The 26,796-nt window shown below is 35.0% G+C and overlaps 1 protein-coding gene across 1 annotated transcript; it reads right to left on the bottom strand.

Annotated features, from left to right (window-relative positions):
- Window positions 1-2,065: 2,065 nt before the first annotated feature.
- LOC115443708 (transcription factor SOX-14) lies at window positions 2,066-21,527 on the bottom strand. Its single transcript, XM_030169234.2, has 3 exons — window positions 21,029-21,527; window positions 5,260-5,560; window positions 2,066-4,986 (listed from the first exon to the last, which is right to left on the bottom strand). The coding sequence occupies exons 1-3, from the start codon at window positions 21,229-21,231 to the stop codon at window positions 4,822-4,824; spliced, it is 669 nt and encodes a 222-aa protein (XP_030025094.1). The 5' UTR covers window positions 21,232-21,527; the 3' UTR covers window positions 2,066-4,821.
- Window positions 21,528-26,796: the final 5,269 nt, after the last annotated feature.

A 26,796-nucleotide genomic window follows, 5' to 3' on the forward strand; every position in this document is an offset into this window, starting at 1 on the left:
GTTAAGACTGGCCATTGGTGTACTGTCTCTCAATTGACCGTAATTTTGGAAATTTACTATTTACTTTAAATCTGAAGAAACGTATAATTATTTAATAGTCTACCTATATTGTTTCATGTTTGCATCACTCAAAAGTTGACCGGTAAATACCTTCGAAAATAAGTCCGTCTTTTTGCATTGACGTATAAAAAATGTGTAAAAAATAATACTTTTTATTTACACCAGCTACCATATCCTTCAAACCACATTACGTTATAGCTCTACCCGCAATGTTCAAAAAGTCCTATAATGCTTAGTAAAAACACTGGCATCCTTAAGAAAACAATCCTTCAAACCAACAGTGCTTTACGCCTTATAACTTTACTTCCCTGCCTACCCTATTCAATAATAAAAACATAACCGCCATGTGCGTTACATTGTTCCCATAGTGTTTATTCGATAATCGAGTGATGCGGATTAATTTCCAGCCCCTGTTTTTAAAGAATCGTCCGCTCCGTTGAATAGTGGAGTGCGTGTCGAGTGGCAACACATGTCGGTTTTCATTATACTTAGAAATTAAGTTTTACTTGAAGAGATCAAAGTTTAGAATAGATCAGGGGCCTTGATCACTATGATAGTGTAAAATCATAATGCGCGTTACGTAATCTTCGTGAAATGGTATTCTGAATGCCAATTTCTATTGTTTTGCCTGACTGCCTCGGTGGCGTAGTTGTATTGCATGTCCGGAACAATAGCGCTCTGAGGTCCTGGGTTCGAATCCCGGATCGGGCAAAGTGATATTTAGGTTTTTCTGCTCAGTATCAGCCCGGAGTCTGGAATTTGTGCCCGATATGGCGATAGGCTCGCCCCCTGTCACATCATGGGACGGAACATACTTGGCGAAAAGTGGGTGCCTTAGTTGCACCTCTGCATACCCCTTCGGGGATAAATGCGTGATGTTATGTATGTATGTAATTTTTATTGTTTTAAATGTGACGCGGTGCGTGACGTGCTTGTCATGATCTCTTAAAGTCATGTTTAACATTGAGAATAAGGCCCTTGGTAGGAGGTTAGGTTTGTAAATTTATGTAAGTAAGTAAATCTAATTTTTCTTACGAACAATCGACTTCGTAAGCAGGTTATATTATTTTTTATTTATTTTTTATTGCTTTTAATGACAAGACTAGCGTTTTCTAACAGGGTGAGTGTTCATGGGCGGTGATGACTACATAACATGGTTTACCATGGACTTAATTTTCACAAAGTAGCGATAACGCTACTACGCTGGGGCCTTATTCTCTATCCCGCACGTTATTTTAACAGTGCGTAACAAGCACGTAACACAACGCATCATGTTTAGGACTATAGAAATTTGTCTTACAGAATACCATTCCACGCACATTTCTCGAAGATAACATGACACGGCCGCGTTACGCGTTTACACTATCATACAGAATAAGGGCCTTGATTAAACATAAGTTTAACAGATCTAATTTGAAATAAATTGAGTGTCGCGCCGTATTAAAGCCCTTTTTAGTTCAGTATGCCGTATAAGACTTTACCATTTCTTAATATGTGACGTGTGTTTGGGCCAGTCCTATGCGACGTATATTATGTTCCAATGGTAGGTATTTAATTGATTAATGTTTGTATTTCTGTTTTATAGATATTTCCATTACCTTATGATAATAATGATATCAGCCCCATATTGCACTGTCCCACTGCTAGGCACGGGCTTCCTCTACTACTGAGAGGGATTAGGCCTTAGTCCACCACGCTCGCCTAGTGCGGATTGATAGACTTAACACACCAAAATTCCTATTGACAACTTCTCAGATATGCAGGTTTCCTTACCATGTTTTTTTCGATAATTCACAAAGAATACACACATTATTTTAGAAAATTCAGAGGTGTGTTTTCTTGGGATTTGAACCTGCGGACATTCGTCTCGGCAGTCCTTTCCACACCCAACTAGGCTATCGCCGGTCTTCCCATTACGTTAATATATCATTATTTATTCACATCTGCCACTTACTGCGTGGTTATAAGGGTTATTTTTGAATAGTTGGTAAATAAAATCCACACATAGCATCATTATTTATTTTATCAACTGAAACGTACAAAACTTAAACGATATTCGATATAAAAACTAAACGCTACAAAACAAACATTGTAACAATAAAAAAAATAACAATTACTATATTACAAAACATCTTATTCAGTTCATGGCAAATTAACAACATGGTTTAACAATTTGGTTTTTCTAAGCAAAACTATTTGCAGTAATGAAATTCACTTAAAAATAAGTTGTATTATCGGATAGCCTCGTGAAATGATGGTAATCTTAAGTTCGCAAGTAGTGGATTGGTTAGCGCTATCTCAAGATGCATCTCAAGTTCGAGACTCAATTTGTCCACGATTAATTAAATTGGTGGAGATGTACAGATTTGAGAAGGTTAAATAATATTGGTAGCGATGGACAGTTGATTGCAGTCGCGTCTTCCTCAGTCCGAAAGAACACAAATAATATCATTTATTGTCGACGGAGATAGTGGGCAAACGGTTTTATGCATGAATCTGTCCATTTTCAAGAAAAATAAAGCAATTATAAATTCCTAATAATAATAACTCAATGTCACGTACTGTATTTGGTTTGATTTCTGAGGGTTTGATCTTATTCTAATATACAGATGTCATATTACGCTCTCTTTAACAATAAAAAAAAAGTACGTATTTACAGTTTAATAAAATATAATAACTATTATATATATCGTGAAAATCTTGTATTGCAAATTAATGTTATTAAAATGGCACATTGTTTACCTTGGAACTCAGGTTCTTAGGATCTTGAAAGACCCACGGGTTTTGAACACTGCTGCGAGAAACAGAAAGTTATGTAAAAGGTATTTCGGCTTGAAGCATTTTGTGATTTTTGGATATTGAGGGGCTCGCGGGATTTTGAACACTGTCTCAAGAAAAGGGAAGTTATGTAAAAGATGTTTCAGCTTGGCTTTATTGTGGCTTCAAATAGTTGCTGTAGAAGCGTTGTGCATTAATTAGACGGAGAAATTGCGATTCTTGAAAGAACTTAAAAATTGAAAATATAGTGGCGAGGCAAAACTTGCCCGCGTTAACAGGCGGAACTCGCCTCTAAAAACTTCGCGTAAGAAACTCAATCAATCGAATTGAGGCTTTATCAATATGACAAGAGTTTCAAGTCCGATGAAGTCAGAATATAACACAACCTTTTATAAGACCACATTATGTGAACATCTAGCTTTTACATAGTGATATAACACCCAAGAACCCTTTGCTGGTGGTTGGGTATATTTAATATCCGCCCGGATAGCGACTACTGTACCAAGGTGGTAAATCCTGCCATAATGCCCCACGGAAGTGTGTCGCGTTTCGGGATCAGCCTGTGTATATCCGATTCCAACAGCCCGGCATAATTGTGTCGACTGTCGAGAAGTATCATCTCTTGTCTGTCGATATTCTATTAGACCCCACCATTAGTGCAGCGGGGTCATTTTGTAACCACAAAAGAACAAGAATATAATTTCTATTATTTTTGGTCAGTTGATCAAGACATTGTATGCGTAATTCAGGCGCAATTGTCAATCATTCTGATCCAAGTCCAAGTTTCAAATCTTATTGCTTAAGTATTATTATTTATTACATATTAATGATTTACGAAGATTTATCGGAAGACAAGAAAAACAAAAAAATCTTAAAAACATAAACAAACGAAAATCAACATAGATCTTAAGTGTTAAGTGTATTTACAATAATAATTTTTATGTACAAATTAGATATGTATGTTTGTTTATTATATTGGGATTGTTCTACTGTATTTTGGATTACCTATATACATGAGAAAGTTAGGAATGAATAGCTTCAGTTGTAAAGTCGGAACTGGTTTTATTAAAAAACATATACCTACGCAAAATCTACAGATAGTAAACAGTAAGTTAACTTTGCGAAAAATATTGACAAAGTGGCTGTTAGCTCCGACTTGGAATCAAATAAATGATGATATAAAGAAAAATGAAACGTGCGTGAAGGAGACAAACGTTATTTTACGACGGATAAAATCTTTACAGGATTAGTCCTAGTGCTCAGAGATTTCCCAAAGTCTTTTAAAATCCCCACGTTCTAGATCGCACCATTTCTCTTTTTATAACCTATACTATGTACACTCCAGTCGAGATTATGCTAAACAACATTTAGAGATCTCCGCAAAGGAGAATTAACCAATTTCTTCGTCTAAGCCTTTCTCCAATTTTAGGAACGCATCGGATTCCTCATTTGTGTTCATTAGCGTAATGACATACCATAAGGTTATCATTTTATAGAAACGGGCCTAACTTGATATTCACGTCCTAGACGTGTTGTTGATTACAAAATTGACAATTCCCTAGCTAAGTACAGTTTATGATATGTTATCTAATGTACAAAGCCGTGCGGCGGTCTAACAAATAACAAATTCACATTGCACGTAGTCCATTGCTGTCTGTACAGTGTACACATTCAACGTTAACTGTATGTAACCGTCTTGCTCCGTTGTGCACAAAATATTATCAATTATCTAGTTTGTTAGTGCTCCTTAGAGCTTTTCCTTTCTAAACAGTTTGGCGTCAGTTCTCTGTAGTTTCTTCAACATCGTTTCCCGGCTTCAAATATACCGGCGTTGAAATAAAGGACGGTCTCTTCACTTTCCACAGATTAGTTCAGTCTCACTCTCTAGACACTGTCTGGTGAGCTGCACTCCCTCTCCTGGACTGAGGTCGAGGGTCGCTCCCAGTGGGACGGCCACGCCCGCGCCGGGAGCGCGACCGGCCTTCATATGACATGCTGGGGCGGCTCCTCGTCGCTCTTCATCAGCACGTAGGCGACGGGGCGCTTGAGGTCCGGCGGGGGGGAGGGGGTCCGGCGCGGCGGGCACCCGCACGGGGACAGCGCGCTGCTGTAGAGCGCGCTGCTGTACAGAGCGCCGCCGTACAGGGCCTGTGGAGGGAGAAGGTTTTGAGCAAAACTCATAATAGCAAATTTAGCTTCAATATCAATTAGCTTGTTATCACGTGAAGAGAAGATTTATGACTTTAAAACAGTGTTACGTTTATATTTTTCTGGTAATGTTTAAGAAAGAAATGCATTAAACTGCCTCATAGTACCTCTTTACTAAGTCTTAAATTGAAGACGAAATCGGACTTTGTAATAATTAATACCGATTTCAATCAAACTGGATCAACAGTTTTCAAATGATGTGTGACAAATTACCTGCAAATGCGCCAGCTCAGCCGCTAATTTACCATCATCAGACGGCAACTTAGCGAATGGGTAGAACGGGTATGGTAGTGGTGGGAACAGCGCACGGCTTAGGTCCGGCTTGTCCGCCAGCAAGTGATGTGGTACCGGCAACTGCGGCACCGGATGGGGCACTGATGGAGTTACCAGCCTCGGCACCGGCGCCATCAGACCGTTGATCCCGAAGCCGAATTTCGGCTCTTTTTTAACGAGCGGCTTCGGTTTCCGCCGCGGTCTGTATTTGTAGTCTGGATGCTCTTTCATGTGTAGTGCCCTGTAAGAGAGAGATGGTGAGACTTTGCTGCGATATCGATCTAAGCTTTATATATTTTTAAATATTGTGTGTGATTGGGCTTGTTTTCATTATTATTAGTTGAAAAATAGTTCGCTAGTTCATGGCTGGTTATACCTCTGCTTACCCTATTATCGATACATATATTAAGTATATAATTAAAATTTTATCAAACTTGTTTGAATTATAACTTAAATTATATTTCATAAACAAGTATTTATGTTGCTTTGTTAATTTAAAATACACTCATGAATAACCGCAGCCGTTTGAACACAAAAATCAACTAAAGTTAAACAATTTTATCATCGAAAACAAAACGGAACAACGCGCAATGCAATTAAAATCGAAAGTTATAACAACAATCACCGCACAATACAATAAGTTTAGCAACAAAATGCCACAATGAAACGCCGCTGGGCGATATAACATTATTATTTATGCAATAAAGCGTGCAATTGTAGCGAACGTCGCGACTCCCTTAAAACAACAATGTCGACTCAACAATAGTCGGATTATTGCATTGTGTTGGTCGGAAGCCGGCCACGCACGCCCCCATCACTATGCGCTTTGCACCGACTATACAATCCACACCGTGTACTATCGAGATAGAGTTCACATTTGAACACACGGCGGTGTTTATACGTCACTCTTGTATCGTATGCCAGTCGGACACAGGGCGTCCGATTATGCGCGCTTTGTGATAGAATCGGACGAATGTCAGCGAGTCGATCGTAATTACTGGAGTGGTCCACGCGGATGATAGTTCAGCAGTATACCAGTTTTGTACGACTGTATTGTGTGTGATTTAGCGCTTTATTATAGTTCACAACGCGCGTCGATAAAGCGATTTGATGGTTCGCTAATCACTTTAGTGATGTGATGTTGACGATTTTAAATTTGGATAATTGTATTTGTTTTTAAGATACATAATTTAATAAGGAAAAAAAATGATTGATTTATTTTTTTAACGAATAATGACCTTGATAGATAATAATTATTTTATAAAATTGTATTATTTTAGTAGATTTCTTGTTGCCTACAGGTTGTTTCAAAAACGCGATATTTAAACATTTGTAAATAAATAATTGAATTTATTTTATTTACTGATTGTCGCGATATTTTGATTGACTAAAAGAGCTATAGCAATGAAAAAAGTAGTAGGAAAAACACTATACATTTATAAATAATTGTATGACACGGTTCTGCGTAGGTCATTCAGAAACATGCACACTGGCAGCAAAACTATACGAATTGTACAACATTATAAATTATCAATCCTAAAGGAGTTAATTCTTAAATATTTAAATTCAACTTTTAAACTAGTCAATAGTTAACGTCCGTTCAGAAACACTATTCAAATATTATCGATAAAAAATTGTATAAAGATCACACATATTCGATTACAATTCGTCCAAGACGTCCAAACGCATTCGATACGGGTCGACGACCTCCACAACTTCACTATCAATTCATTACTTTGTTTGACCAACAAATAAAAACGATAACGCCAAGGAAAATAACAATATCAGCCCAGTACGAGAGGAAAAAATACACGAACATATCTAGTTTTTTATCGGTCATTTTTTCGGTGTGTATTTCTTTGCACATAATCGAAATAATGTCAATATATCGATATTGTACGATATGAACGGATAGCTTTATGCCGTGTTCCATTGTCAATAGTGCGTGTTGATTTTATTGTGAGGTTTTAAATGGAATATTTCGACGGAAGGAAAGTTGTATATTGTATGAATGGTTGTAAAAATTCTATGAAATATTGTACAGTTTTTGACTTAGTAGGAAGCAAAAAAAATTACTTCATTATCCTTCAAAATTTTAATGTTACAATATACATTCATAGTATCACGCCTTTACCCGATAGGGGTAGGCAGAGATTATAGATTGCCACTTTGATTCTGGCATACTTCTCCCGCTTCCTCCACCTTGACCAATGTTTACATGCATTCCCGTCGGTTCAGGGTACTTGTGACTTAGCCTTTACTAAGAATGTCAGATATCTAACATTCGAAGGTTCGGTGCGGTCGACCTTTACTGGCTCTTTCAATAATATAAGTAGGTGTTAAAAGCACTTCTTTAGCGTGTCCCCTAGATACCGCTGGGGCTTTATTTTCTACTACAGTGTAAACTCGTAACACGGCATGGTACGTTGTCTTCGTGAAATTAGCATGGAATAGTATTCTATGCCAATTTCTATAGCCTTAAACGTGACGTGATGCGTTACGTCCTTGTTACGAATTATCAAAATAATGAGTAACGTAGGGAATAATGCTACAGTCAGAAATGTTATAAACAAAAAGTAAAAGAGCAAAAGGCAGTTGTGTTGATCATTGACATCTTGATGAGTAAGTAATCGACATCTATGAATACCCACGGTGCTAGAAAATCTTTAGTGCATTGTCGAATTTAAAGACAAGAATTGAGGGCGATTTTTTAGGTTTTACTAAGTATTATGATTGTGTATACACGGGCGCAAAAATAGCTAAACCAATTCAAAACTTTAAAGCGTTTCTACACATTGACGTCAATCTAAATATAATTTTTACTTTATCTAAAATAAAGCAAACCATTTGAAATTTATTTTAGTGGGCAAAAAACAATTATTGATAAGTACACGAAGTTTAAAGCTTATTTGAAATATTGAATTTGTTCAGCTACTTTCGTGGCTGACTGTACAAAACGCACCCCAAAACCTATCACTTTATATTGTTTTTCTGTGACGTGGTATCATTCGTTTGAAAAGGTCCAGTCACAGTATAGACAAACATTACAGCGGGCCCTACAATATATAGATAAATATTTATTGACCGATTTTATATTATGTAAATTTTACAGTTTATCAGATTGTAGAATTATGTTCTACTAAATAATAATGACATGTATTGAAGACGGAACGCTTTAATAAGATTAGTATTATTTATAATAATATGGTCTCTGTATTACCTATATACTGTCCCACTGTTGGGCACGGGCCTCCTCTACTACTGAGAGGGAATAGACCTTAGTCCACCACGCTGACCTAGTGCGGATTGGTAGAGTTCACACACCTTCGAAATTCCTATAGAGAACTTCTCACGTATGCAAGTTTCCTCATGATGTTTTCCATCACCGTTAAAGCGAGTGATAATTCACAAAGAATATATACATCATTTTAGAAAAGTCAGAGATGTGTTCCCTTGGGATTTAAACTTGCGTACATTAGTTCGGCAGTATGTTAAATACAAGAGGGACATGTCTTTTTAATCGTATAGGGAATTGCCAAAATTTTAATTAATAGATATAGAAGAGCAGTGTCACCTAATAGAAGTATTGCTATACTTAAAAGGAGACGTCGATATTCGTCACTGTATATATTATTTAGTTAGTGCTAAAGTGGCAGTGGGCAGAGCATATAGCTCGCAGAACTGATGGCCGATTGGGCAAGAAGGTTCTGGAGTGGAGGCTACTAACTGGCAAGCGCGGCGTCGGACATCCACCCACGAGGTGGACAGATGACCTCATAAAAGTAGCAGGAGGTCGCTGGATGTGGGCCGCTTCCAATAGAGCGATCTGGAAATCTTTGGGGGAGGCCCATGTTCAGCAGTGGACATCCTGCGGCTGATGATGATGGTTCTAAATGAAAATATTTTATATTTTGTATAATGCGATAATCTTGCAGTTGCTTTTCATATATGTATACATATAATAAAACAGCAGAATCCAGTATATATTGAAAGAGAAGCAAAAAAGGAAGAGGATGCCGACTAAAAGGACACAAATCGTTTGCTTTTAGTTTTTCACTAATGTTTATGCCTTTGGCGTTGTGAGATCAGAAAACGGCTAGCGGAAGATCAGCGCTAGTTTATATCAGCATTTGTTGAGTTGGGGCCGCTTTTGTGACGTCCAAATAGATTTAAGTGCTTTTTTTTTTAATTGTTATGTAATCTTGCTTGTTACAAATAAATATTTTCTTAATTTTGAATCATCGATCCAATAATTATTTATTTATTTAATTAGGACACAAAACAGATTTCAATCAAATACGTTACAAATGTTTAATTATTTTCTGTCTGTATGTTAGCGCACATCTCCGAAACTACTAAACGTGTTTATACGTAGTTCACAGATAGAAAGAGTACCATTTAGTGATATGGAATTTCTAGTTAACCTTTATCTTTTTCCAATCCATATTACTCAATAAACTCTTTTAATTCTTCTAGGAAAGTATTTATAAATACGTGCTAACTATCACAAAGTATCAGGTAAGCTAATATTTATCTACCTCGTACTGTAAAACTTTATAACAAATGCAAGAATACCGCAATGTTATATTATTACCATCAAGTACCATTATGCACTGTTCTTTGTTAATTTGAAACTAGTGTAATTACTGAGTATAATGTAATTTTACAATAAATTCCAATTCCAATTTTTTGTGATTGGATTTTACATCTAATGCATTATTTTTTTTTATTTAAATGACGAAACGAGAGAGCGTTATATGGTAAGCGATACGACCGCCCATAAACAGTAAAAACATCATCCAACACTTTGTATTACAAAATATTGTTTGCTATTGTATTCTACTGCACTGGCTACCCTGTGATGTTAAGTCTTATTATGTACAGTAATTACATTGACTACAATGTCCTTCAACCGCAACACAACAGTGACTAAACACTGCTTGGTGGCAGAAATAGACATTGCGTTGGTACTTACCCACTCGGACTCTCACATATGAGAAACCTATCACCAGTAGATAGTACTACCAGTTCGTCAATCATTTGTATAAAAAAACTGACTTCCTAAAGACTCTGAAAGGAAGGACTAAAGATAGTGCGTACAAAACGTCTCTGTGTCAAATTACACAATTTTTACCGATACCATAATACATCAAATGTATGATAAGTGTATGAATGTCAATATTGGTGCGCCTTTTCGTCCATTGTGACCGATAAGGCAACGGTCGGGTAGTATTATTATAAGAAAATAAGGTCTCCTTGGCCGAAGAATGCACGATTTCGTAAGAGAATGCGATATTGCATTCAATAATCGTATTTAAGTTTTGTGGAGTTATTGATATGTTCTTGTGAGAAAAAATATGCGACATAAGACCTATTTTTGCAGTCAATTTAGTGAACTTCACTCAATGGATGATGGTTTTGATTAAAAAGAGTTCTAAGATTATATTATAGAGCGGATATTGGGAAGATTGTAATATAAAAATACTGCGCTTATGTGACAGTTACTCAATCTTCCGTTAATTAGCAAAACACCGACTTAAAATACTTTATATTTTTTATTTATCGTCATTAGCACGTTATTAATGCATATATTAATATATTTTATGTAAATATCTTATTTTATATCAATATCTAAGGACGCTGTGACATCTTGTCACACAAAATTTTTTACTTAATGATTTATTTCGTATAAAGAGAATAACTTTTAATTTGTTTTACTTTTTGTTATCCAAATATAAGATTACTCGTCGCTTGGTAGGCTATTGCTCTAAACTTTGCGCATAACAAAGGAAGTTAGGAGAGGCTGAAACCCAGCGCTGCTAGTAACTACTGTCCCGATCCGCATGAGCTCAGGTGCCTTTTGGATTTATAATTTTACTTTATTGCTAAGTTTAATAATAGATGTAAGTAGATAATAAGACAATATATGGATACTCTTTTTTAATTACGTAGTTTCATAGTATTACCCTTCTATCTCATAGGGGTAGGCAGAGATTATGGATTGCCACTTTGATTCTGGCATACTTCTCTCGCTTTTTCTACCTTCATTAATCATGCATTGTCCCCGGTTCAGAGTACTTTTGACCTGGCCTTTATTAAGAATGTCAGATATCTGACTTTCGAAGGTTCGGTGCGGTTGACACCTACTGGCTCTTCCATCATCTTTATTATTATTTAAATTTAATTTATGTGGACTAATTAAATATCCTCCTTTAAAAGTTTGGTGTGATCGACCCCTACCAGCTCTTCCATCATTTTTATTATTTAATTTGTGTTGACAAATTAAATTTTATTCTCTGGCATAATCTTTTTTTAACTCTTTTATTTTTCAATAAAAAGGTAATCAAGTAATTTTCTCACGATCGAACCCTTTTATACGAATTGACAGTAGATAATGAGTAGGTAATACGATATCAAACAAAATTGAACGTATAGTGGAGCGTGCAGCTACAACGCTCGTTAATAAATCCAACCCTTGCAAATTAATTCTTGGTGCGAGGAATTATATAGAGATGTTACTACCAAATGATTTACAGAAAATATTGATTTGTAACATTGTTGTTTAGAGATATTTTATGTAGGTATACTTTAGTAGAAAAATTGTGAAAATGAAATGAAACTTTTATACTTAGTTTTATAATCACTGAAAAAGTGCATTTATGTCTTAGTCAAAGGAAACCATTTTAACAAGTTTAGAGTAACAAATAAATATTTTTCTGCGAAGAATCATAGCATATTTGTTTAAAAAATAATCAGATTGACATATTACAAAAAGATGAAAAATATATTTAAAGAGCCCAAAACAAAAAACCAACAAAATAATTTGTGAACAACCCCAATGACTAAATCAACTTTACAGCCACTACACTAAAGTCGTTAATCAATCAAAACCCACACTATAACCAAAAAAATCAAAAAGCCAGGCTTGGTACAAACACCTCTATAGCTAGCCCGTCTTTTCCACTGAGTTAGAATTGGAGCATAAGCTTATTTTTATAGCCCTGCCGACCCCCGATAACGCGCCCCCAGCCGCACAATGCAAGACATTATACTCTATGAATAACAGATAATTGTCTGCTCTCTAGGGTTGCTCTGTTTATCAAGTTGCCGCGTTGAGACAGCTTTTGATTGAGTTGTGTGTCTATTGATTTTTTGGTTTCGTTCTTCTATGGTCATCTAATTGGTTTGGTTTATTTGGTAGTGGTCGCCCACTGATTCAATATTGTTTACAAATGTGTAATTGTGAGGTCATAGAAGGATTACTTTTAGAAATATACATCTCAACTTTATCCCTTTAAGGGTAGATAGACGTGCAACCAGGGCACCCACTTTTCGCCAAGTGTTCCGTCCCATGATATGATAGTGGGCGAGCCTATCGCCTATCTTTCCGGGTACAATCCAGACTCCGGGCTGATAGTGACCAGAAAAACCCAAATATCACTTTGCCCGACCCGGGAATCGAACCCGAGACCTTCGCAGTCGTGTCGTAATATCACCACACCACCGAGGTAGTTATCATATTTTTATTATCAATAAATAAAATACAGTGATTCAAACCCGGGACCCCAGAGCAGTGGTCATACCGCGTACGCAATACAATACCTACCTACTTGTAATAACCTTTAATTTACTTTTATTTAGGGTTACCTTTAACTTCTGTTTTTTGGATGTGACACTTATTATTTATATGATGTATAGAGGGCTATTAGCAAGGTTTACGGTCTGGAACTGGTAGTTCCTAGGTTAGAGAAGTATGTAGGTATAAAAGAGTACAATTTAGTAACAGGCTTGTCCATAATTACCTCTTTCGCTAATGGCATAGGACGTAAAAAGGATTTAAACGTTCCATAAATCCTGTAGAGAAAAAAATGATCTGAAATAGGATAAAAGTAACAATAACTATATAGCAGAGTTGCTTTATTTTGAAACAATTTGTCATTATTTTTAGTTTTTAAATCCGATTTAGACTTTTTATTCACTTATAGGAAGCTATATAACTTAGTTCGGATAAATATTTATCCCGAATAAATTTTTTCACGAAAATAGGCCTGCGGGGAAAAGCTATGATAGTCTACTTCACCGAAGCTATTATCATACTTTGATTATCAATAAAAACAATTATTCAAATACCAACTACATGGAACTTAGCGATCGCGAATACATACAAAACACTTAAGAATAATAAGCATCCATTGAAATATATTGATGTTACTTCAAATATATAATAATAGAGGCGTGGCTTGTTTCCGATAAAATTGTTATTTAAATGATTAGAATAAGCACTTGATATCAATACATGTTCTAATTTATTGCTTTTTATCCGTTTCAGTCCAAAAAAATCGCCGATGTCGCTTAAGTTGAAAAATATTATAAACGCCAATAACTTTTCTTATGCGGGGGTGACATCAGTATAAAATTATAGGGTAAAAGTAAAAATATACATATTGAAATTAAAGTATTTTTCGGATTTTATCGCGGTTTTTATTATTTTGGTTTTCTCCCGACGTTTCGAAAACTTTGCAGCGTTCATGGTCACAGGGGGGACATATGTATAAGTGTAAATTTTATAAAATATAGCATAGAGCCATCCTCGTGGGATGTAAAAGCCTGGTTAGGCATAGAGCAAGGAGGCTTTATAATTCACATGGTAATTTATCTGAGTTCAGAGGTAAGAGTTCGTCAGTTTTGAGGAAAATTATACCCCAATGAATGAATTCATTTATAAGAAGCAATTTGTTAATACCTATTATTATTTATTACGGAACGACTACCGTGCTGAAGTCTCAGGTTCCATCTCCGGGTTGGGCAAAATGATATTCAGTCTTTCTACTCAGTAGAAATCTCGGGTTAGATCCCCGGTCGAATAAAGTTATATTATTTCATTCATCATCAGCTTGGAGTCTGGAATTTGTGTGCGCTATGGCGGTGAGCTCGCCCCTCATCATATCATAGGACGGAATGTACACCGCGAAAAAGGTGTACGAGTTGCGTCTCTGCCTACACCTATGGGGATGAAAGGAGTGTTGCGTGTTAATAACTAATGATATTATAATATACTTTAAAACGTGGATAGGATGTCATAATGCCATATATGATACAATATGGAATTTCATATCACTTTGTTATTTTTTTGTTTAGCGTGATCTAATATTTGTTTAGTCTATAGTCTGTATCCAACTGTACCTAATAAATAAATAACCTTGTTAGTAACTATGCGCGTAAATATCTGTTCCTGAAATAAACACAACGCTAGGGGATCATTAAGTTTACTATTATAACAAAAAATCCAGAATCAAAACAGCAATTTCATATATAAACATTAAAATAAACAAAAACTTTTTTTATGCAATACTAAATACACGCCGCTCCAACCAAATGAAAAAGTTTTCCAGGATAAAAGACTTGTTTTATATTTTCAAGGGATAAAAGTAGTAACACTTAAGAGTAATGTAGTTTGCTTTTAGTAAAAGAATTATAAAGGTTCAGTAGTTCTTAAATTCTTCTAAAATTTTCTCTTTATAAATTAGTATAGATAGATCTCATTTCGCATTCTCCATATTTTAAGATAATATTACAGCATAAATAACAGCATGGGAAAATCAATACGTGAACAACAAATATTTGCTCAATTGTTTGGAAAAAAGCGGCAGTGATCCTGATCTAGGTGACTCATTGCTGCAAAATTATCCATTGCGTAATTCTACCACAGTAAAAAAAAAATCTATTTTTTTGAATCATAGAATCATATAATTGAGGTAGCAATCAAAATAAAATCAATTAAATTTATTTGAAATTACGTCCTTCGACATCAATTTAAATTTCTTCAATCAATCATCATCACACTTCAAAACACTGAGCTCATTCTGCGTAGACCGGACAGCGGATAATTTAAAAAAAAAATGTAGAATTGTAAAATGTAGGTGGATATTAAAACTTCGATTTTGCGGATTACCAACACCTCAGTTCGCCCCGTGACCACGAAGTCTGCAAAGTTTACGAAACGTCGGAATTATAATATAGAAACCGCGAAAAAATCAACAATTTTTTTTTATTAATGTTATTTGATCTTCAGAAACTAACACTTTTTGCATTTGCATTTGCGAATATCTATTGCTCAATTAAATCCACGTCACTAGTTAATGCTGTCCCTTTCATTGGGGCTGAGCGTACGAATTGTGATGATTTGTTGGACGATTTGTGAACGCGATCCCCGTCATGCGATAACATTTTTATGGTTTTATCAATCTATCCTGAGTTATTTACTATTGTGGGTGTGAAGTGTATCTGCGTGTGCGAAATGATTGCCTTTTTACCCAAGCTCGGACTGTTTTTTGGTTATCTTAGCGTCGGGCAATGTGACCAACAAAACTCATCCGAGGTGCAAATATTCTTTGACAACTTTTCTTTTAGATTTTAATTTTATGATTGAACTAACCTATGGCCTCGTTGTGAATGATTTTAGGTACCTATGTGTTTAATAAGCAAAACAATTTAGCATTTGAATTTAAATGATGCAACAGATGTTAAAATCTATTACAGTTTATAACTGGTTAGAAAACACTATGTTTTAAAAAAAAAACAAAAAATTTTAGTTAAGAGTTATTGCACATTGCGTCACATACATTGTTCTTTTTTAAATAAGATTATTACGAGGTAATCCTATTTTTTCAAGATTACTGCTAAATTTTAAAACATTCATTGATTTATGTATTAGGTTTACAAAAATACGCTGCTGTATAACTAAGAGGAACACAGAGGCAAACAATTGTACACAAAATAATAGCATTGCAGATTATGTTAGCTGTATTGGAAAGTACTCTTGAAACGGTAAAATACCGTGATCCCGTATTACCCCAACACACCCTATATAGTCATCACTTAGATAGTAAAAGGTGGGTAGGTTAGTTAGGTTTGGGCTCATGTCCTCGCCGGTGAGGATCGCAACGCGTTATCTTTCACTTTCTTTGGTTTATTTTTATTAATTTTATCCCTAATTTAAAATGTTACAAGTTATATAATTTATTTATATCTAATTTTATTATAACTATTCTTTTATAACTATTTTTTTTATAGGAGAAACCTATCAACCAATGTCGACTGATGAGAGATGGTAATTCCTTGGCAATTGACACAATTATGCTGGCCTGTTGGAACCGGATATACCCAGGCTGATCCCGGAACGCGACACACTTACGTTACATATTTCGTTTCAAATTCATTAAAGAATATGTATTTCTCAATAACATGACTTAAAACGATCTAATGATAGTACGTATACTGAATTAATTAGTACTTCACATCAATTTTCTGTTTTTAAAGAGTTTGTTTTCTATAGGTTATTGCTTTAGGAAAATAAAACTAAAAACATCCCTGAAGATTTACATTATCTCTATAGTTTAATCAATTTTGATAACTCAAAGAATTATAATATTATATTGCATAAAGGTACCTTTTATTTTTATAGAATGAGATGCGGCGGTGGACTTAAATTTATAACTAATTATCTTACTAAATTTACTTTTTACCTACATCATAAGTGCCTAAGTTTGTAAAAATGTTTTATGTTTTTTAGGAATTAATTCAGAATCACCTGAATGAATTTTGATCAAACTTGCCACACGGGTAGACTGTATCCTAGATTAAAATACAGGCTAATTTTTGTAATTTGCTCTTATGGGAAATAATTGTTTTTATTTAAATAGATGGCGTTAGTGTAGTATAGGTCGCGCTATGAATCACTATAGTTGTTTAGGGAGTTTTATAGCAGAAAAGGCTTTAGACGCGGGCGAAGTCGCGAACAACACCTAGCATGCACCTAGTTATGATTACAATAAAGAATATTTGTATTGTATTGAGCATGCTAATAAAATATGAAAATCAAAACCTCTGCTTTACATAAATTGATTACGTAAATCTCAACAAATAATAACCGACAAAATCTAATGGACACGATAAACCTAATTATCGTTTGATAACGCCTCACATCCGGCGGCTTTGTTATTTGTTTAGTTAATCCTGTACCACTGTGCGCCTACGTGGCCCTCGCGACAAAACTATCTAAATCAACAAATAATAGTTTTTGTCTCAGGAGATAAGGGTTGATACCACACAAGACTGTCGCATTAAACAAACAGGGTTGTTAGTTTTAAAGCTATAATGAGGAATGATTTTTTTCTATTCGTATGTAAATCGTAACCAAGGTACATTTGAAAATATCCTATATAATATAACGTAATAATTTTTTTCTTTTTTTTAGGAGTTTGATATAAGACTATAAATTTATATATTAATAAGAATTTAATAAAGATCAAGCTCATAAAATTTAATTAACAGCCATTAGATCCCTCTGTAGTATACATTTTCATAGAAAGGAGAGATCTAGTTCAAATAGTTATTTGATAATGGATCGGAATTTCTCAGTCCGTTAAAAAACCTACAATTATATAGGTGAAGGAAGACTTCAAAGTTTTTTTTTTAAGGGCGCGGCATAGTGATTGCACATGGTGGTAAGTGAAACGGGGTCCAATAGAATGTCGACTGGCAAGAGACACCTCGACAGTCTACACAATTATGCCGGCCTGTTGGAACCGGATATACACAGGCTGATCGCGGAACGATTACACTTACATAGACCACTATGGCGGGTTTTAACACCTTGTGTACGGTGGTCGCTACCCGGACGGATATAAAATACATCCTACTATTAGCATAGAGTAACCGAAATAACTTTTAACAGCCAACTAATAAACACACAAGTTGAAAAAAAAATTAAACAAATAAAATACAATCAACGTTCCTTATTGGTTCAAGTTACAGGTGCGTTCGTCAAATGTTTACCCACAGATAAAAAAATTAAAACAGATAATGAAAGGAGCATTAAATTAAATAGTTTTTGTTTCGTGAGATTGTTTGCTCTTCGCGGCTGGTGCCGTTTCTTGCGGGAGGTATTTTTTCTTTCTTTTTATTGGATTTAGTAATAATATTGTATATCATTAAGCGGCGATAGCCTAGTTGGGTGTGGAACGGACTGCCAAGACGAATGTCCGCAGGTTCAAATCCCAAGGGCACACACCTCTGACTTTTCTAAAATCATGTGTGTATTCTTTGTGAATTTATCGTTCGCTTTAACGGTGAAGGAAAACATTGTGAGGAAACCTGCACATCTGAGAAGTTCTTTATAGGAATTTCGAAGGTGTGTGAAGTCTACCAATCCGCACTAGGCCAGCGTGGTGGACTAAGGCCTAATCCCTCTCAGTAGTAGAGGAGGCCCGTGCCCAGCAGTGGGCAAGTATATAATACAGGGCCGATATTATTATTAAGATAATTAGCATTAGTGTCTAGATTACAGGTTTTAAACGCTCAAAAAATAATGTCTATGCGATAGCTTTTAAAAAGGCTCTTATTAAAAAAGGAATGGACAATTCTTTGGCACAAAGATTTTCATGTTAAGGTTTAGGCTTTATAAAAGTTAAAATGTTTATTTCGGACATTAAAAATGATTCTAATATACCTAATAAAGTTAATTGACTCTATAAGATGCCATAACGCAAAATATACATATTAAGGAGACTTTACACTTGCATTTACTAAAGAATATTGGTAAATCTGTATTATTATGATAAAATTCCATTACTTTATTATATGCCATGATATTTGACTTTCCTATTTGATTTTTATAAACCAAAATAAACCTTTGTATCATCAATAAAATGTTAAGTGATTTATGATTTTATATTGTTTTAATTTTATTGTTTTTGTAAAATAATATCCAAGTCAATGAATACTAAAATAAAAGATACTTAATTAGGTCATTTTTAAAAATATTCATGAATATATTTACATCATAATTCTCAAAGACATAGGCAGATACGTAACTGTGGTAGCCAAAGGTCACTGAAGCTGAATCTACCCCATAATCCAATAAGAAACAGGCTACATAGAGCAAAAAAAAATATTTTTTATCGCTTTTGATGAGGAGACGAGCTTGCCGTTCACTTGATGGTAAGCGGTATGACCGCCCTTAAACAGTAGAAACTCAATCCAACACCTTGAATTACAAATTATTGTATGGCATTCTACTGCGCTCGCCATCCTGAGACATGAGATGTTAAGTTGCATTATGTCCAGTAGTTACACTGGCTACTATGTCCTTGAAACCGGAACGTAACAGTGACTACACATTGCTGCTTGTCGGCAGTACTAGACATTGCAGTGGGACCTACTCAGGCGGACTCCCACATATCCACATATGAGAGACCTATCATCAGTGGCTCCATAAACCACTTGTTATTAATTCGTTTTTTAATCATCTTTTTTTCTATTATTTGACTATTAAAAAATAAGACAAAACTATCTAAGAAAAAATAAAATTTTGCATCGAATTGTACATGACCCTCTATTTTTTGTAGTAGGTTAATATTAATATAATATTCCGATTACATAGTGTATTTTATTACTTAAGTGCACGATAAAAACATATAAAGGTAACATTGAACTATTCGAACAACATTTGAGAACGCTGTGTAATGTCACAAAAGGTTGTTTGTCTGTTTGCCTGTTTTTTATTTATAATCGATATATAACAGCAAAGATATTGTGACTAATTCAACGGTGTACAAACATTTGCAAAACAATTAAGATTTTTATAGCATTTTGTTTATTTAAGTAAGATCGATAAACGGACTAGTCATCTGATGTTCATGACCGTAAATACTCATAAAGTCGATGGACTAGTGTGTAAGGATCTTAGAAATAAATTAATATATTGAGACACCGAAAATATTTAGGTTAAAGAAATTCAGGCCTTATTATGTATTGTAGTATAAGACTATTGTGAAAAAAAATTATAACCTATAAATATATTTTTACTGATTATATATTTTTCACATATTGCGATATTAAGTTGGCATTATTTGTACATAAATTTTTACTAATAATTCATATAGTTCTAAATTATTTACGTATTAAATTAAATATTGCTAAAACTACTGCCAAAATTTAACAAAACAATTATGACCAAGATATAAAATCACAATTAGGAAAAAATGCGTTATTATGAATCCATAGAGATTTTAGGGACATAGAGTTTAAATTTCTACGAAAACTGGTAATTATTGCAGTAAGTTAAAGTAAAAAAGACACAGTTTTGTATAATTATGAATAACATAAATAATATACTCGGTAAAAATTTGATTACATTATATTTTTTCTGTCGTTTGATAAAAAAGCAGTTTTCGCCTCAGATCTTGAATGGAACACTATTACTAATAAGAAACCGACTTGGAGCAAAGTGGAAATTACGGGATGCATTGTGATAGTTACGTCAACCTTATTATAATACTTTTTAATTAAGTTGGCTGTACAAAAACAGTATCTTTATGTGAAAACCTTACTAGAAAATTGATTTGCACCTAGCAAAGATTTTGCATTTGTTTCTTTTGCTTATATAATATTTAATATTTTTATACTATTTATGTAAAGATTTTTATGTTATTATTAATTTTTACGTCTACGTTTTTACTTCAATTATCTTCAATTGTTTCACGTAAAACAATTTTAAATATTATGTATTGTTATAAGTATACATCTAACCTTGTAAGATTCCAATAATAACCTAATTCGACACATTTTATATCATATCCTTATTTTTGCTAAGTATAATAATTTTAGCACTGCCGTTTAATAGTACCTTCGCCAGTTTATCTCTTACCTCAATCGTTTTGCTTCATCAATGAACGGCCTTTTTTCCATCTCGGTGAGCAGCTTCCACTCCGCTCCCAGCCTCTTCGATATCTCGGAATTATGCATCTTAGGGTTGTCTTGTGCCATCTTCCTCCGCTGCCCTCTCGACCACACCATGAAGGCGTTCATAGGCCTCTTGATATGCTCATTAGGCTGTTTTCCGAGCGACATTTTTAATTAAAAAGAAAACTTTGACAGTTCTAAATTTAAATTTTATTTTTAATCAACCACTTTCTACAATTCATATTTATGGCCAGTAATAAAAAACAAAAATTATTTTATAATGTTTTTAGTTTTGATCATCACGTAACACAGATTAGTGTTGTAAAGCCGCGCGCGTCCGTGAAAAGCTCACCGAAAGCTCAATGCGGCGCTTTTCTTGCCAGTGTCATGTTTAGCGAGACCTCTGGCCTGTTTCCCCCCATGTCTCCCCTCTCCGGCGCAGTGGCCCAATGGGAGCGCGTCGTGGGCGGACGCTGGCCTCTGATTGGCTGGCGCGCGGTCTGTCTAGCGCGTTCGCAACAGGTAGCCGTTGCGTCTGTTTGCATGTTTATTAGCGAGATTAAATTTCTTTTTGAGCCACAATCTTGGCGAGAAAAGAACGCGTTCGTAAGTAATCGAATGGCAAACCAATTTGCGATGTGTGGCGAGCGGACGGTGATTTAGGTGAAATAATTGTGCGGCTGTTAGGTCGCGTTTACACTGGCGGGTTTTAAGGGTGAATAAATGTTGTATGGAAATTAACTTTCTTTTTATGAATGAGGTTCTAATTTTAGAAGGTTTGCTACATGTTTATGGCTGGGCTGTTTTTAAATACTCGATAATAAGAAATATATTTTTATACATACTGTGTTTATTAATATTTCGTTGGACGCGCTGCATGTTGATGTAAAAAAATATATAATTTTAAACTTTATGTCCAGGTGATAAGGTTTAAATTAAAATAGTTATTAATTTATAATACAGATTTAGAATGAAATAAAATAATAATACACTCTGGCCGTTGTTTTTGCCACCGAATTGTCAGTGATAGTTCCTAAAAATCGTATTTCTTACTTATATTAAAAATGCTGGTTTGTGAAAATGTTTGTATGTTTGTTACAAATAAACGCAGAAGCAGCACAACGGATTTAAATGAAATTTGGCTCACAGATAGATCATATCTTGAAATAACACTTCGGCTCCTTTTTATTCCGATAATTTGCGCGTATGGGAAATAATATGATTTTTTATATCGATGGCGCTGACGTCATAATATGGCGCTATAGATGATTAGAGCATGTTTTAGTGACTTAAGGACGTAGGCGAAGTCACGTGCAACAACTAGTGTAATAATAAACATTAGTTCTTTTTTTTAATCAACAATACTTCTTTCATATAAAACTCATTGGATATTTTTAACCATTTTTTCCTTAGTATATTATGCAAAAGTTATTAAGATTGTTTTTGTAGTATTTTGTAGTTATCGAGGTTAATAGTATTATGTAAGGTGTGACGCAGACGGTCGATTACTTTAGCAATTTGTTCTAGAAACTGTCTTATAATAATTTAAATATGATTGTAAACAAATAAAACAATATTATGACCGATTGTCGCTATTTCTAGAAAGTTCTCAATATTTTAACGTCTGTCTGGCGCCTTAGGTTTATACACATTTAGAAATATAAAACAGATATGTATTTTATTACAATAAAATAAATAATTATTGATTTTTTTATACATAAACTACTTATATATTAAGTCGCTTGACCTACTCATCGTCAGTACCTTCAATATAAGAATATTTAACGTTCGAGGCAAAAATCAAATAAACCACGATTATCACGCCGCTTGTTGTCGAAAGTTTAAGCCAAATTAGTTTAGCTTACCTCGCATTTTTTGACAGCTGGAGGAGGTGTATAGCCCGATAATAAACGTCAAACCTTTCTATAAAAAATAGCCTCATAAATGCCACCACTGCGTTCGCCTAAGTGGCATAACGCTCCGGTTATATTGTCTATATCTTTTAAGAAAACGAAAATGTATGTCCACTACTACCTGACCTCATATGTAGATAAAACGTAAAATCATTACGGAAGTTCTTGTACGCCACGCGTTCATTCCGCCTTTTAACCCCGAAGGCGTAGGCAGAGAAGCAAACCCACCTAGTTTTCTCCATGTGTGATCTGTCCCATAAGCTGATAAGAGGCGAGTTTATATCAGGCACAAATTCCAGCCTCTAGACTAGTGAGCAGAAAACCCAACGTGACTGCTCGACCTGGGATTTGAACCGCGCACCCAAAACACCTACGCCACCGGACTAAAAACACTATGGAGTATCGACTATGAGATCTTAATAAAATTTCCACAGCAACTAAACTGGTATTTTATAACCACCATATTACCGTATAGTCTCTGTCTACCCACATACAAAACGACAATGAAGGGCACGTTTGTAATTTGCATGAGAGAGGACAGCGCCCAGCCTCCCAGCACAATGAGTATAGACAGTCTGAATGCGCGCTAATCGCCTATGAGCTTATTGTATATGCTAGTACAAATGTATTGTTCTACAAAGTATGCTATGTAACTAAATGGATGTAATTTCGTGTGGTTGATGTTACAACTTGAATTGGTTGGATTGGTTGAAATACATTAATAAAAAAAAAATATTTAACTCGTACAAGCCAGTGATGATATGTTTGAAAATCGAATAAATTCTACAGATTCAAAATCCACCTTTGAATTTAAGGAGTGACGTGTATTTTTTGTTGATAACTTGTTTAAAGTTGTAGGATCATGGAAAAGGTGAGACTGAGGGAATATTAGATATATTTTTAGCAAACTGAATATTCATTTTAATTAAATAACTTATTTTAATATGAAAACATTATAATTTAGATTCAGTCAGGTTTTTACTCTACCAACAGTTCGGGAAGCAGTTTCCTAGAGAAGAAAGGGCAAGTAACTTACCCGAAATAATTATTGTATATACCATATATTTGAAATATCAAAGACGCAGTTTATTTTGATGAATCGCTTTCCTTATTCAGCCAATGTTATTGAGTATGTTTTGGTGATTAAAAACTAGTGTTTATAATAAACCCATTAAGGATGAATTATCTAATTTATTTTTAGAAATCATCTTACACAAGATAAGCTGTACAACTTCATACCTAATTACTGGTTTAAATCCCAAATTGTCAATATTAAGTTTATTTCCAACAAGTTTGAAAAGGCATGCCAGTAGAAATCATGTGTATCCTTCGTCATTCATATAACATAGTATATCAGTAAATACCAGTGTTTAGTGTGGATATATTTGATATGAATATGTAAGACGTGTACCGGCTCGCGTCGTGTCGCGCGGTTGATTGGCAAGCGGGCGTGAAATTGAAACAGAGCGACCTCCATCATTGGGTTACCTGCAGACGGGGTACTATCGCGTACTAACCACACAAAACATCATTTATATAGTCATAAAATTAATGAGACAAGTTTGACGTTATGTAGATCTCAACTATGCTAGTTTGGTGCTTATTTGCAGACGTTATATACCGTTAAAATTCTTATGTAGAATTCTTAAGTATCTAGGTTTCTTTACCATATTTTTCTTCAACGTTAAAGCGTGCATTAATTGATAAATTAGCATAGCATAGCAGACATAGGGACAACTAGAGGATTCACTGACCTCCCTTGGATTTGAGTGAGGGTTCCATACTGATACTGAGTAAGAAAACTCAACAACAATATACCTGACACGGGATCAAATTTCAGCACCGCTGTCTTCCCGCAATAAAACTACGCCATTGAGACAGTAATTCTAAAAACCTCCAACTTGATGATACTGCATAATAAACTTTTTCATAAATTTCAAATAAAGATCAGTTATCGTATTAGAGAGCTAATGTAAATAGTACTCGTATCGTTACTATTAATTTGCGAGCTTAGATTACAGTGACTTTTGTATTTGGTCGACTTATAACTAAATTTATGTGACGAGTATTTAGAATTCGTAAAACAGTCCCCATAACGCGTTTGGACTGTTGCTGCACATTGATAAGGCCTGCATAGTGTCCGCATAGATCAATGTATCAATGCAGATCACTTTACCACCCGCATATACCAGAAACAATTCCATGTGTGCGATGACAATATCACGTTATGCACCGTTTTGCCGGCCGAGCGCGCCGCCGCAGGCCGCTGGGTACACACTGCGGCCGACGTAAACACATTAACCTACTACGCGGCATTGGACAACGAAATAACACTGGACTGTGGTTGTCTTATGAGCATGAGGAAGTGAGGGTCTTGGGAGAACAATCACTGGAAATATTTCATTTTATAGATGAAAAATAGAAATCATAACATAAAACACAAAAAAAATATTATAAGAATGTTAATTTGCGCTAATGCGTGTCACGAAATGTATATTCACTCCATAGTCTGATGAAATAAGGCTTCAAGAGGCCAGCAAGGTACAAGTACTATTTTTAAGTCTACCCCATAATAATTTCCAGATAAAGTTACTAATAGCTTTCGAGTAGTTTCTAATTACTCGAAATAAGGGCTTGATACAACGATAGATAACAGGAAAGATGAAAACTCAGTAAAGTTTGGACAAGTGGCACTTCTATCCACCCCTCGGAGATAATAGGTGTGAGCTTACATAACCTAAAATAGCCTTCGATTCGCAAACGCGAAATTGAACCATGAAATTCATCGAGCCGCTACGAAGCTGGTTGAAAATGTCGGTTTTCCGAAACGTCATTGTAGGCTTCGCCGCGTCCGCCGCTACGTCCACGAGTAACGTGGTTACTGACGTGTCACGTGACGCTCAATAGCGGGGCGGAACACGCGACCCGCCCGCTCGTGACGACTAGCGTTTATTGACATTTACGAGATTTTTGTAGCAAATATTGGGTCATTTTGTAGCGAGAAATTATTGTTGGTCAGTGCTACAACTAAGTGATTGTAGCGGTTGTCGATTTTAAACGTCGCTCTAAAAGGAAATATAACTTGATCTGGTAATGTACAGGGTGTCTTCGACCTGCCGTTCTTCTTCTTATACATTAATTTGGGGCCAGCGTAACATTTCTTTAAGGAATCAGAAAAAATATACTTACACGGAGTGTTTCACAACCTGGGATTTGCTCTGATACATAGCCCATATACCTAGCTATTAAACTAAGGAAGCTGCAAACAATACTAAATACACGATAATTTTAAAACAATAAAGTAAAAAATATCCTCTTAGCTAAATAACAGTAAATGTTACAATATGCGTAGACCCTCGTAGACGTGGTTATTGTAGCCGGCGGCTACACGGCTACGGCGTAGCAATACGCTCCGGTCACGTAGCGCCATTGTTTTACAAGTACCGATGAACTGTAATGAAAAGGAAAAATGTTTATTAAACTTAAAAGGAAACCTACTGTATTAACAAAAAAATACAATTCAAATTTATTTAGTCGTTGAAAATAATTCACTGTCACTTAAAAAAGTAATTATTCCTTTTTTCACATTATTTTTAAGAAATGTTATTTCAAATTCTGAAATAACATTTCTTAAAAATAATGTAACTGGAAATTATATGATGTAGTAGAATTTTTAGGAAGGTATTAACTCACTATTACAAGCTTCCAGTGGCGAAGGGTGAAAATTTTCAAAAGGGAACCCGAAGTTTTTTTTTTCTACAGATGTAATACGCATTTCACAGTGAAAATAAAATCAATAAAATATCGTAATACTTAATAA

The sequence above is a fragment of the Manduca sexta genome, chromosome 23 (genome assembly GCF_014839805.1).
Source record: "Manduca sexta isolate Smith_Timp_Sample1 chromosome 23, JHU_Msex_v1.0, whole genome shotgun sequence".
In the NCBI taxonomy this organism is placed as follows: domain Eukaryota; kingdom Metazoa; phylum Arthropoda; class Insecta; order Lepidoptera; family Sphingidae; genus Manduca; species Manduca sexta.

Coding starts and splice junctions, on each gene's coding strand:
- LOC115443708 (XM_030169234.2), bottom strand. CDS start 21,231: ATGTCGCTCGGAAAACAGCCTAATGAGCATATCAAGAGGCCTATGAAC. Junction 5,561..21,028: donor GATGAAGCAAAACGATTGAG/GTAAGAGATAAA, acceptor TCTCTCTTACAG/GGCACTACACATGAAAGAGC. Junction 4,987..5,259: donor CTGAGCTGGCGCATTTGCAG/GTAATTTGTCAC, acceptor CTCCCTCCACAG/GCCCTGTACGGCGGCGCTCT.